Source organism: Stenella coeruleoalba (assembly GCF_951394435.1).
Source record: "Stenella coeruleoalba genome assembly, chromosome: 21".
NCBI lineage: Eukaryota > Metazoa > Chordata > Mammalia > Artiodactyla > Delphinidae > Stenella > Stenella coeruleoalba.
In genome coordinates, this window is record NC_137167.1 from 35995618 (window position 1) to 36010776 (window position 15159).

The 15159-nt window shown below is 37.0% G+C and overlaps 1 protein-coding gene across 18 annotated transcripts in view; it reads left to right on the forward strand.

Moving 5' to 3' along the window:
• TENM3 (teneurin transmembrane protein 3) overlaps positions 1-15159 on the forward strand; it is a 697856-nt gene that overhangs the window by 570034 nt on the left and 112663 nt on the right. For all 18 annotated transcript variants that reach the window (XM_079909550.1, XM_079909554.1, XM_079909551.1 and 15 more), the window contains one exon: positions 11011-11225. In XM_079909550.1, the coding sequence (XP_079765676.1) occupies positions 11011-11225 (215 nt within the window). The remainder of the gene's footprint in view (positions 1-11010; positions 11226-15159) is intronic.

Here is a 15159-nt window from a genome sequence, read left to right on the forward strand (position 1 = left end):
AATCAATAAGTGCAGCCTGGATCTCTCTGTCTTGGAGCTCCAGACATCAACTATGAAAAATCTATCCAAGTATCTTTAGAAAATCCCCACTTGGGTGTCTTCCAGGCATCTCAAACTCCATATGTCTAAAACTTGAACCCAACAACCAATTTGGTTATCTGTTACTGCCTAACAAGCCACATCAAAGTCCAGTGGCTTCAAAGAACAGTTTGTTATCATCTCTCATGGTTCTGTGGATTAACTGGGTAATTTTTGTTTTTTTGCTTGGGTCGCTCATGAAATTGCTTTCAGATGTTGCTTGATCTGTTTGAAAACTCCACTAAACTGAAATTCAAGGTAGCCCACTCACAGGGCTAGCAGTTGATGCTGTCTGTCGACTGGAACGTCTAAACATGGCCTTCCACTTGGCTTGGGCTTCTCAGAGCACAAGTTCTGAAGAGGAGTGTCCCCAGAGGGAGCATTCCAAGAGACCCAGACAGAAGTTACAAGGCTTCTTATAACCTAGAGCATTGGACACTCCGGGATGTCACTTCCGTCATATCTGCTTGGTCAAGAAAGTCAGTAAGATCAGCCCAGATTCACGAGATGGAGAATTAAACCCCACTCTTGACTGGGGAAATGGTGGGGACACATTGCATAAGGACATGTGGGATGGGAGATGTTGTGGCCATCTTTGGAAAACACAACTAGCCCATCATCTTTCTTTCCAAATTTGCCTCTCTTTCTATATCAGGAAATGGCATCATCATTCACCTAGTTACCTGGGCCAGAAGCTTAGGGGTCATGCCTGACCTCTCCCACTCTCTCACCTCCCCTGTGCAATCATTCATCAAGTCCTGTCAATTCTAACTCCAAAATATCTCCTGGATCCCATCAACTCTCACCTGGATTATAGAAGCCACCTTCTATCTGGGATGTATATCTCTAGACTTGCTCATCCGTTCTTCAGATACAGATTTGAAATATCAGTACCCTACTTGACGCCCTTCAGTGATCTAGATTCTGGTCAAACGCCTTTAGATGACTTAACAGGGTTCTCCACAATCTGGCTGTCACACCATGCTATAGCATAGAAACAATAGAGCGGAGAGTTAAAGGCTATAGGGTCTTGAGCCAAACCACCTGGTTTCACATCCTACGGTAGTTCTGACCATTATTAATGCCTTTGATACTTGGGACAAGTTACTGTATAGCATCTTTGTGCTTCAGCTTTCTCATCAATTAGAATGGTCTTGAATAGTCAATGTAAATACTTAAAATGGTGTGCAGTATATAGTAAATGCTTGAAAAATGTTAGTGGTTATAAGCATTACTATTTAATATGTGTCTTCTTTGCTAGAGTGTAAGGCACACTGTTTTTCCACCTCTCTGTTCAAAGCTGTCAGCACAGTTATAGGCATGTAATAGATGCTCAATAAGTACTGTCCAATGAGTGAATGAAAATAGGATGACTAAATGCTATAAAGGATATAAAGGGCCCGACACAGTGCCTTGCATTAACTGTACACAAAGCAGGTGTTGGTACAGCAGAGCGATTAAGGATTAAAGCTATGCACTTGTTGGGTGGCTTTAAGCAAATTACCTTCTTTAACCTCCTGTTTCTTCATAGGGTAGTAGTGAGGTTAAAACCATTTAATGCATGTAGGGGGCCAAGCAGTGATTGGAACATGACAGGAAGGTTATACATGTCAGTAACTATTACTTCACTCTTTTTTCTGCAATTCAAGATTACGTACTTGTATTTGTAGCAAAATTCTTAAGAATGTAGCTCCTTAAATCAGCATCAAAATATCCTCTAAAGCAATATTAGAAATACCTATCATTAGTTATTTATATTTTTAGTTATTTGGATTTTATGAAGAAATCTATTCCTTAATCCTCCTTTGAATGCATAGTATTCATTCATTCTGCATTTATTTATTGAGCATATAATATTATGTGCCATGCACAGAGCATGGTTCTGAGAACATAGCAGTGAGAAAAAAAGACAGTCACATCTGTTGTTCCCAGAGTGTGTGAATTACTAGGCAAGACAGGATTCAAGCAAGCAATTGCAATGAATTAGAAAATGCACGGTAAGGAAAAGTAGAGGATACCAGGGCAGGACATTTGACACTAGCTTTATTGGAAAGAAGCAATAAGACAAATGCTGAAATTCAGCATAGGATAATTTGGGATAATGTAAGACAAAGTATGCAGGCCACAAATTCTGGTTAGTGTAACTCTAGCAAATGACTTCTCCAATCAAAAAAAAAAGAAAGAAAGAAAACTTCCAGTTTTAAAATAAATAAATCATGGGATATAATGTACAGCATGGTGACCATAGTTAACAAAACTTATCATATATTTGAAAGCTGTGAGAGAGTAGATCTTAAAAGTTCTCATCACACATGAAAAAAATGGTAACTATGTACGGTAGAGTTATCGTGGTGATCATTTCACAATATATACAAATAACGAGTCACGTTGTACGTCTGAAACTAATATAATGTTGTACGTCAATTAAATCTCAACAACAACAAAAAACCTTTTGTATGAGTACAGATTGAAAAACTACATATACGTGATTCATCCTCTTTAAACAAAATAATTCAAATTGCTTTTAAATTTTTCATTGTTATTCAGCATGTATGACTTTTCTCAAATACTAGCCAATTTCAGATAATTAGATTTTATAGCAAGTTAAAGATTGCCTGTGAATTGAAGAAATAGAGCTAACGGGGCTGCAAGAGCATTGAGTTTTATTCAATATTGTATATAGTATTTATGTTGTTGCGTTGTATAATAGTTCCTTAATTAGGTGCTATATTGATTTTGTCCATTAAACTATGTTTGCAAGGTAGTGTTTTAATTCACTTAGCTTCTGATGTAACACTCTGTATCCACGATGTTAAGTTATGGCATGTGGTTGTTTATAAAAAGATATGTTCTCTCAGAGCTCTCAAAGTCAGGGTATGAATCCAAGGTTAGGTCATCGAATTGGAGGGTGGGCTATTGATTGTCTATAAATGGCCCAACCTTGCTTCCTGACGTCTTAATTATTAGTGCCGCTGTGGGACTTAAAATGATATTATCATTTACCTTCCTCAGCAGTTGAGTTGGACTTTCACAGTTGGCTTTATTTTCTGCCGTTCCATTTTAATCATTATAGGCTGGTTTACTCACATGATGTGCAGGCAGCAAATTCGTGATATCTGTGACCAAAAAATGCCGTATTTTTTAACTTTGGGTTGTTTTCTGATATCACAAAATAATATTCAAACATACCAAACCTCCTAATTACCGGTATGATTTTAAATACTACTCTGTTTTGTCCTTATAAAATCTAGGGTTCGTAAACTATTATTCGTAAAATATCTCAGAGTACAGAGTTCTTTTTTTAAGGCATTATCTGAAAAATGCCACTTTACCGATGTGTTTTATATAAACTGGGTATCACATAAGAAGGAGAGGAATAACAATAACTTTGTGGTACTCAGTCTCTTTATGTTTTCACACTCTGACAACTGTATTTTAAGACATTAAGACTGTTGTGACACACGCTTAACTGATGAAAGGAAAAATCACAGTTAGTGGGTGAAAAGACGGCTAGTGGCTCCCACACTGAGGCACAACAGGACAAGTTGGGAAAAAAATCTTCAAGATGATACTTTATTGTGTTTGAAGATGTGGTACATCTCACTCTTACTGTGAAGGCTTTAATTGGTTTGATTCCTAACCCACATGCTTTGAGTTTAGAATAACTACAGGGCACTCTGTTGCCCTGTCTATTTTTTCCTCCATCTTTCCTCCTTTTTCTCTTGGTAAAACCTACAGACAACCTTAGTGTTTCCTATGATCATTCCCAGGTTCAGACTCTGGGGGCTTAAGGATGGAGTGATCTCAGTAAGGGGGGCTGGAGAGCACTAAAACTGGCCCTTCTGTTATTTCCTCTGAAGCCAAAGTTTTCTGGAATTCAGGACATGATGAAAGACATCTGTTTCCAGGCTTTTATCTAGGAGGACTGATGAGCTTCAGAGGAAGAGGTTGTCCAAGTATTTACAAGTTTATCAAATGGTGTGAATAGCTCGCGGACTTCCAGGTGTGTTTACGGTCAATAAAGAGCGTTTGAAAACGCTAACAGGAATGACCACACTTGACTTGGCCAAATTAGAGGAGGGCCATGACTTGAAAAGCAACAATGCAGAATTTAAAAAGACAAAGCCCCTTCACAAAACTCTAGTCTCCTGACATTCACATAGAGGCTTTTTAGCAGGAATGTCCTACTGATACTAGCTGGCAGTTCTGTGGACTTAAGCGGAGGAAACTCTGTGATGTCCTTATAGCTCTATATCACTGATTATAATGACAGGGTCAGGTCAGCATCTACCCTTTAGAAAAGACACATTCTGAGACTTTAATTCAAAATAAATCCATTCTAAATAGTGTAATAATTTGAAGCAGAAGTGCCCTTACAAATTAGATTCACATTTCATAGGAAAGGCTAGAATAGATCAGTGATCTTCAAACTACTTTGTTCCTGTGCCTCTAAAACAAAATATGTGTACAAATTGACATTGAATTTTAGCACAGATGTAGAGGACAGACGTACGGACACCAAGGGGGCAGCGGCGGGGTGGTGATGGGAAGAACTGGGAGACTGGGATTGGCATATATACACTAATATGTAGAAAATGGATGACTAATAAGAACCTGCTCTAGGCAACCATAATACTCTTAAGTGTTTTTAAAAATCCATTTTATTCTGTACTGACTTTTGTTTACAATTATTAGTTGTACATATTTGGATGAAATCAACCTGATTATGATATAAATATGTTGAGCATTTTGATAATTATTAAATGTAAAAAGTGAAAATGTATTTAAAATACCTCTGAATGAGATGAATGGGGACTTTTTCAAATAGTTTATGTATTCACTGATGAATATTACTTATTACAAGAGCAAAGCAAGGTTCAGTATCAATTCTGTTCCTGTTATCCTTTGTTATAAGTATAAACATAAGAAATCTTGCTACAAGATAAGCAGAAGAGAGTGGAAGAATTTTTTTGGAAGGATGCCGTTCAATGATTTGAAATCCTTATTAGACCACATTGTGATCTGTTTCCAAAAAGTATATTTAGTGGTCTACAAGCTGTCAACTTCATCACATTTCTTCTGTAGTTTTATTGAAAGCAAAGAATTAGCAACTATCTGCTTTCAAAAAGATTCATTATGCAGTTTTCGAATCAATACGATTTCTCAATTTCTGTGGAGAACACCAGAAAAGGCTTCACCAAGGCTTAGCAAAATACATACTGCCAATTACACCTCTTATTCTTTTACTTCGTGGCACTTTATCTGATACATGCAGAATGGACTGGAAAATGGAACCATTGTTCATTTTCATTTACCTTAGGTGTAATCTCTCTTGAATGCTTTTATCATATTATATACTTTCAGTATCTCTATTTAGTTAGCTCACTAATTTATGAGGAATACCCACTATATCATTTACTGGCAGAGCTAGTTCCCATTAAAATCAAACATTTTCTGTCAGAAAAAAAGTATGACTTGTTTTTTCAGTTCAAATAAATTAATATGCGTTTTGTCACAACTGTCTCAGCTCCGAATTCCTATGCTAGGCAGGCAGTAGAGAGATGAACAAAGACCAAATCCTTGCCAGGAGTTTGACCATTGGATTAAGTAAGGCATCATTGCCTTTAACATTTCTTACTTTATTGATGTTCTCTTTGCAATCATGAAACTCTTCTGCAAATGAAAAGCATTCATGGACAATGTTTGGGTGGGTGATGGGGGCATGAAACAATAAGGTTCTCCCTCCCTTTTGATATATCGGATATTAAAACGTGCCAACAGTCTTAAATACTCCATTTCTCAACTTCACCGCACTTTGCCTTTGATAGAAATACGTGTAAGACAGGAAAAACACTAAAGCCCTACCGTGGGTTTATGGTGTCTTGATTAAAGGAGGTTTATGAACAAAAAATACTTTCAGTTTTGCCTGTTTGACACACTGGAAACTTTATGTTCTAAGACAATGTATGAAGGGAAGATTCTGGATGTGTGAGAGGTGTGCCTGTCTGTTGTAAAGAAGTCTACATATGGAAGTTGTTGAGGTTCTAGAAGTTAATTCCCATAAAATACTCTACCCCTCTTTCCTCATTGGAAAGTCCTCAGGTTCCCTAGGGGTATGACTACTCTTGTTTGAAGACTCCTTGACTAAATGACCTCCAAGGGCACTTGAACCCTGAGATTCTGTGAAGCTTTTTCATTACAGGTACACAAGAAGACTATGATGGTAGCTACTGCTGCCCCATTCAAGCACATCCACTCAGTCTTGGTTATTTTGTCTTACAAATGAAAGAACCTTCTCTCTGAAAGAGAGCCACCTGTTAAATTAGCTGTGGGACTAATGGATAAGTAGATGCACTTATTGACCCATCAGTGGGTACACATATCTTTTCAGTGAGAAAGATTGTAACACCTCAAAATAGAATATGGAGAAGCAACAAAGCAAAACCTGAAAGCCTAGAAGTCAGAACTTGATTACTATTTCCAAAGCTAACGCTCTTGGGCAAAGATGGTGTTTCGGAAAAACAGCTCCAGGATTAGTACCACTTAATGCTTACCAGCTCTCAAAGCATGTGTGCGCTGTTAAAACTACTAAGCCACTTATACCAGCAGGAGATAGGGTGAAGACCAGAGAGCCGATTCAGTCACATAAGCTTCAGAAAATAACAAGAAACTTGTTAATAACGGTAAAGTATAATAATAGCCTTAGAAATGTGTGAACATAATGAGTCCAAATATGAATGATCTCATGTTTACTAACATGTTAGTGGGAAAAAAGACTACTCCTCCACTGGATGTGTTTTAAATAGCACCGTGTGGAAGTCAACCGAAAGACAAAAACGTATTGGGAATCTATAGTAAATTATAACACAAAGAATATTTTGTTATAGTATCCGTGGCACACAAAACTGCCCATTACTTCCTAATAAATTATGTCCTAAAATTGAAAGCTAAGCAGATTCTCTGGTATCTTTCAGTGAGCTAACATACCTGATTTTATATGGAATAGACAAACTTAAAACCCAGTAATTTGAAATAAATATTTTTTAATAAAAAGCAAAGATTATATGGATGACTCTATAGTTCTGGAATTGTGCAGACCCCGATTTGCATCTTGACTCAGCCGTCACTTTAGGCATGTAATTTACTTCTTTGACCCTTAATTTCCTCATCTCAAAATAATATCGACCTCACAGAGTTGTTTTGAAATTTAAAACAGGTAGTACAGGTGAAACTACCTGGCATGTTGTAGGTTCTCACTAAAGGTTAATTCCATTTCTCTTTTCCCCCCTCCTTAATCTTCTTGGTAAAATCTAATTTATGAGAAATTTAGGTTCTTGTGCAAAAGCTTCCAAAATGAAAAGTAGAACTTGATCTCGGGTATTTTAAAATTCCTGTGAATAACGGAAGATATTTGCTTAGATAGCAAGCAAAAGTAATCTCTCTATATTTTTTATCTTTTTATTTATATATTCTAATTTTGCTAAAATGAATATTTATTAATATCATAAGATACATATTTTAAATTTCAATGAATGATGCATGATTTATAGTCTGTGAGTTGATACCTGAAAAATTACAGTGATTACTATAACCCAATTCTGAACTTTTATTTTCAAGAACATTTTATATTAGTAAATTAGTTCAACAAAGATAGACCTGGTAGGTAAAGGACTGTTAACTGCCGTGATTATAGACATCAGGAAAAAAGAAAGGAAGTGAAACTGTAAATAATGACTTTTTCTTAAGCTTTCTTTTACAGCCCCGTCCTGCCTCCTACCTAGGTTATTGCAACTGTATCCTAACTCATCTCTCCACTTCTGGGCTTCCCACACTACTGCACTTTAATGTCCTTGAGACAGTGATTTCGTGTCACCTTTTGCCCGATCAGAACCTTTAATGGGTCTCTGTTTAGGTGTAGCTGTCCTTTGCACCTGATGGTCATATGTCATTGTAGGATGCAGTAGTCCGGATAGAAAAGAATCCCAACACTTACTGATAACACACTCTCCCTCAAACTTCATTCACACTTATCCATAAATGTGATTTGTTGTGAATTACTCTAGACCCTAATGGCCATAACCTGGATATCTACCATAAACGTCTGTTCCTTACTAATCTTTTTTTTTTTTTTTTTTCTGGCTGCGTTGTCTTCGTTGCTGCGCGTGGGCTTTCTCTAGTTGCGGGGAGCGGGGGCTACTCTTCATTGCAGTGCACAGGCTTCTCATTGCGGTGGCTTCTCTTGTTGCGGAGCACGGGCTCTAGGCATGCAGGCTTCAGTAGTTACAGCACATGAGCTCAGTAGTTGTGGCCTATGGGCTTAGTTGCTCCACGGCATGTGGGATCTTCCCGGACCAGGGCTCGAACCAGTGTACCCTGCATTGACAGGCGGATTCTTAACCACTGCGCCACCAGCGAAGCCCGCTTACTAACCTTGAATTGTTTCTCCTGATGACACGCATGCGCACGCGCGCACACACACACACACACACACACACACACACACTAAAACATATTAACAGATAAGTGCCTTTGTAGCATTGAAGTATAATTAACCCATGTTAAATCTATTTCAAGTACCTATTTTTAAAACATGCCATGAATTATATGCATAGTAACACAATGCCTATATATATTTATGTATATACATGTATACCTACCTTCAAGAAAAGGGGTGGAATAATGCTCTTTGACAGAGTTGAAAATACAAAAAAGCTAGTGGGAAGCAGCTGCATAGCACAGGGAGATCAGCTCGGTGCTTTGTGACCACCTAGAGGGGTGGGATAGGGAGGGTGGAAGGGAGGGAGACGCAAGAGGGAAGAGATATGGGAACATATGTATATGTATAACTGATTCACTTTGTTATAAAGCAGAAACTAACACACCATTGTAAAAAATTATACTCCAATAGAGATGTAAAAAAAAAAATAACACACACAAAAAACATTTTTTTAAAAAAGGAACATGAATTATAAAGACCAAATTCTTTAACCTGGTATTCAGGGGCCTCCACCATCTGATATCATTTTTCCTTTTCCAATCTTATCTTTCATTACTTCCGTGACAGACCCATTAATGTCTTCCATTCATTTAATACCTACTGAGAGCCAAGTGCTTTATATAGAATACCTCATGTAATCCTTATAGCAGTCCTGTGATTGCATTATTACTAGCCCCATTTTACAGGTGAGGTTTAGAATCAGAGGTTCAGTATATACCTTCAGGTCACACTGCTAGTTATTGACAGAGCTGGGAGTCAAACCCACGTTTATCTGACTCCTGCCTTTCTTAACTTCTTTTCTAGCCAGATGGACGTCTCTGCTCACCGTCACCCTAACACAGGTTCAGTTCCATTGCCATGTTTTTAGTTGATATTCACCCCAACTCAGAAACCTTAGCCTACTTGTCCTACAAAGTTTAGCTCAGAGCTTACCCCTTCTGTGAAATCTTTCCACCTCCAGCCTTCAGTGATACCACTTTGCTCTGACCTTTAACCATGTGTTGCTTTAGATGGTCATTTAATTTATTAGTTTTTAGGTGTTGTCTTCCCAACCAGGTAACTAGTTGCTTGATGGCAGAAGCCATCAAAGCCAGACTAATCTCTAAGATTCTATTCTCTAATTTATATTTCTTCTTGATACCCACAATTCTGTGTCCCTAGTAAACACTCAAAAATGAACTCAATGTTAAATTAATAATTCTTCATAGATGGAAGACTCTCCTCTGTCATTAAAATAAAATAGTTCACAACTCTCCAACTTGAAGTCATCTAAATTTTGGATTCACAACGTATCCGGTGTTGTATAATAGATATTTTATAACATTATGTAATATCTGAATTAATATTCAGATCAGTGTTCTTAAAAAGACAAATTCAATACTGTCAACGTTGTGACTTTCAAAAAGATTGACTTGATAGAGGATAATCTGCCCACTTCCATTCTCTTCCTTTGCGTTCATGGACCCTTTCCATGGAATAAGAGACAGTGTGGTTTTGTGTCCATTTAAGGCAAATTGTAAAACCTTCTCTATCACTAACCCCCTCAGAATGAGGAAGAACCTTAATGAAGAGGGAAGGAGGCGGAGTCGTACCAAAAAAGAGGATTCTTGGATTTGTTTCCCAAAACTGGGAAGGAGATGGTCTCTAAGAGGGGTCAGAGATTCAGGGAGTGGAGACTCTGTTCTCAACACATTGAAAGGCATTGAGAGGGCTAACACACGTGCGCGGAAGGCTGAAGGTGACGTTGAGGTAAAGATCAGAAGGAAGAGAAGTTGTGGCAGCCTACGTTAAAAACTTCGTGAGAATTTAAACTTACCCCTCCTCCTTCCCTTCCCCTCATAACGTGCCCCCTGCCCCCTCTCAACTGCCCTTCAGGCATCTGAATTTTCATTCATTCTACTATATGGTTTGGAGGGAACTACATGAATCTGTGCCATTGACTGCTTTTGTTGTTTGCTTAAGGATTGATTTGGAAACCTCCATAATCCATTCTGCAATTTCCAATCCATTAATTTACACTTTGCAGGGTTATGGTATGTTTAGAATGACTGGTAAATACCAGACTTGGATTAATCTCTCCCAAGAAATAACAACACATATAATTTGTAAGATAATTATGTTTCAAGCGATCAAGAAAGACTGTAGGTGTGAAAACAGTTGCAGTAATAGGCATACCTTGGGAGGAAGTAAAGGGATGTTGACTTAAATATCTTAAAGGATGTGCTCAGTCAGAGTTGGTTGAACAATATCTAACAAAGAAAAACCTTTTAAAGGAAAAATTAGAAATAAATAAGAGCATTTCATTTATCAGAAGAAAATGAAATTTTTGAGCATTTAAATAAAAAGAATTTTTTGAAAGTCAGAAAGCTGTTCTGTTTTTTGGCTTTGTTTCTTCTTAATTTTTTGTTCTTTTTCAATGGATCTCTTACATTCAGGAAAATTGGGTGGATTTACACAAGAAAATAACACCATAGATTCCGGAGAACTTGATATTGGCCGAAGAGCAATTCAAGAGGTTCCTCCCGGGATCTTCTGGAGATCACAGCTCTTTATTGATCAGCCACAGTTTCTTAAATTCAATATCTCTCTTCAGAAAGATGCACTGATTGGAGTATATGGCCGAAAAGGCTTACCACCTTCCCATACTCAGGTAGGCTCTGTTACCAATAAAATGAAAACTGCTAGTTTACATTTTTAAAGTCATTCTGTTTCTTAAGTTCAGCTGTTTAACTGTTTGACCACTTCTGTGTTGATCTTTTACAGTGAAAAGAATTTTGAATATAGGTGACACTTATCTTGAGATTTTTGAATTAGTAGGAAGAACAGCATTTTCTTCCTGACTTGCTTTAATCATTATTGATTGATTAAAATGTGCAGAATTTGTGAGTAACCTGATGAATATTGAATAGCATCTGAGTACGTAGTAAAGCACCATAGATTTTCCAAGTGTTTTAGAAAGATTCTGTGATCATTTCCAAAGATCATACTCCTTTCATGTAATAGATGCATGACATTTTCATCTCAAACATGTATTCATTCTGTTGAAAATATATTATATACCTTTTACTTTATGTCAGATTTACTCTTTGTAAAGAAATTATGGGAACATAAACAGAAATATCATGATATAAACTTTATCAACTCAAGCCATGATTCCTAGTCTACATATGATGAACACTGAAATACAGAGATAAAAGAGCTTTCATAGGTCACCAAGGATGATCACAAAACAATTCAAATGCCCCTATATCGTAGATTCAAAGAACTTTAAAGTCAATTTGCTTTCATGAAAACCACCTCACAACTGTCACAGATCGATAATCCCACAGATTTTTCATAGTCTAATATTGGCTCACGGTGTATAAATTGGAAATTGTGGTTTAAAGAGGTCCCATTATGTCTAAGAGAAATTACTTAAATTACCTACCACAAAATTGGAGCCCGGACTTTTCCCCAAAACAGGAATTGCAAAAAATGTAATAGATGGTTAATTAAAATTGACAATTAGATGAGCTTAAAGTTAGGCTTGAAAATCAGTTTATTTACTCGTAGGATTTCACGCCGACTTTAATTGGATTTGTCCAGTGAGGACCAGAGGATTTTCATGTATGCTTTATATTATGTAATTTTGTGAGAAATGCTTTTTCTATAACCTCGGAATATAAATTATAAAGAAAAATTGATCCCTATACTAATAAAAATAATATCTTTAAAAAAAAGATGAGTAAGAAAATTTGAACGTGCTCTCTCTAATGTCATGGATCAGGGAAAGTTTCATATACGTACATAAATTATACAGCTGTAAATTTTTGGAATGTCATGCTTTGGTGTATTCATTTTTCTGATTTAACGTTTTTCATATCTACATTGTTAAAGTAATTCCTTTAATGTTTACATGTCAACTTCCTCTTACTGTGTACTGGGGTCCAATTTTAAATTTTAGATTACAATTGCATTTGACTCTAGTTAATGTTATAGGTGACACTGACTAAGATGTAATAACCGGATTTTCTTAAGTGGAAGTGGCCCTCTCTGACTTCAGTTATAGCAGATAGATTGCATTTAGTAGAGCAGTAGTCCAGTGAAATAGGAAAAAACATTTTTTTTTCCACTGGAATCACATACAGGATTAAATTATTTTTGTATAACTCAAGAAACATACCTCTAAACTAAGTACAATAGCGAGCTTGTAACCTAAAAATTCCAAAAATTAATTTCAGAAAACATTCTCTAATGCATTGGGCACTTTAAAGGTTTATTTAAAGATTTAGGGTTGACTTATTGGAGGTTATATATACCATATAAGACTAGGGAATAAAAGGTGTCGTTTCAGGTTTTCTTATAATTCTTCTGGTATTTAAGCACAATATACGTGATAGCCACTCTTCTTTTCTCCCACAATATATGTGTTTAAGTAGGTTATGCATTTTCTTAAGCTCCACAGTTATTAGAGTTCCTTCCTGCAGTTTATTCAGAATCAGCAGAGCAGACAGCTGGTTCTGAGTTCAGTGTTGAAACATGAAATATGCTGTAAAGCAGCCCAATTGAACGTTTCTCTGTTTCTGGGGAACGTTAAATAAATCAACCTGAAATAATTAAAATTGGCCAAGCATACAGAATAATCCCTTGAGGTTTGAAAGTCTTTGTGACCCTTTGTAAACCCTTTGTAAAACTGTCCATATGATTGTTACCACGGAATCGACTGGCTTTCTTCTCCCTGATGCTCAGTTCATTCTCCTGGACAGTTAGAAACCTAAGGAAGCAAGTTAACGCTTTACGGTTAATAGCGTACTGTATCCTTTAAGTGCATCTGCATCAAGGCTATTTTAGAATAGGAGTCGGAAACCTGGGTTCTTGAGCACACACCCCTGCCACTTTCTGACCTTGTGACCTTGCACAAGTCTAACTTCCTTGTGCCTCAGTGTCTATCTGTAAAATGAAGGAGTTGCATCAGGTGATCTTTAAAATCACTCCCTCCTCTATGTCAATGATTTACAGCAAGAATCTACCGCCACCAAAGAGTTGATTTAAGAGCACAGTTAGGTATTCATAGATTCTGCGTTCTCATCATTTTGATAACTGAAATGAGTTAAGAATATGGAAAATCTGTTCAGAAACGAACCACCAAGATACCTTTATCAGGTATAAGCTTTGTCTCATGATTGCTCCTCCAAAGTGGTGAGACTGAATTTTGTCCTAAAAATAGCATAAGATTCTAAGACTTGCTGCGCAGAAAAATCCAGAGGAATCTTACGAAGAGGTTTCACAGAGCAAAGCTCTCAGATTTGCCCACAAGTGATTACTTTACACCCTGGGAACAAAGGTTATTAAATTTCTGCCCCACATAGTTGGTTTCCTTTTCGTGGAGATAGCTTCAGTGTTAGATACGGGACGTGTCTTTAGGTATTTGGGTGCCCTCCTGAAGTTGTGTGTGAAATGCCCCCCGAAGGGCCTCGAACTGGGTAGATACTCAACAACCGTCAGCTACTCCCCGCCCAGCCTCACTTTATTGTTCACACTGTGATGACAAACAATGATCCCTATGATAAAGGTGGCATTTAATAGGGTTTGTTAGGAGAAAAAAGTGTTTATGTGCAACGGGACCATAAAAAGAAACTTTTTCTTGTCTTTTTGCCATGCTAATGCAAGTATTTAAATCTAATGAGAAAATGAATGGCTTATTTGAGGCAGAGGCACCTTTCAAATGTGCTGAATTAATTTCCTCTGATAATTTCGGAACAGAATCCCAGTGAAATTTTGCAGTTCAGATATCCATACCAGTCATTATTTTCATCCTCATAAGCTGTAAATGAAAAAGTGTTTGAATGCTGATTACGTTGTGGCTTTTTTTTATATTTCTCACAGCTAAATGATGTTATAATGCAGTTTGACTACACCAAACAATAACAAAAAAAAGCTTTTATATTTAAATTTAAAATTTAGTATGTCGGAAGCTGAATTAGATATTCTAAATTCTGTCCAATAGTAACAGTAAGAGGTCTGTGTACAGTGGCAACGTATTTAACTGTGATTCTTAGAATCCCACAACTGATTTTTTTTCAATTTGATTGTATTAAGGGATTCAGTATAAATAACCTTTCCTTAGGAAAGATGTGTGATGAAATTCCATTTAAGCAGTCTATCAGAAAGTAGAATATTGATGATTCACATGTGTAGTGCTTTAGCATTAATGATTTGTATTTATAGTGCTGTAGTGTACTTTTCACCATAAATACATACCTCAGGAATAAAATGAAACTGGGTAAGAGTCTATAGACACTATTTAAGAAACTACTGTCTAACAAGTTTATTAAAACTGTGTTGGAAAGTCTTTGCAGTGTCTTCCAAATTCACTGAATTATCTCTGGCTACAAAATTTTACCCCACTATTACCAGTCACATTCCATTTTTTTTCCTATTTATTTATTTAGTTATTTGCTTGTTTATTTATGGCTGCGTTGGGTCTTCGTTGCTGTGCACGGGCTTTTCTCTAGTTGCGGCAAGCGGAGGCTACTCTTTGTTGCGGTGCACGGGCTTCTCATTGCGGTGGCTTCTCTTGTGGAGCATGGACTCTAGGCGCACAG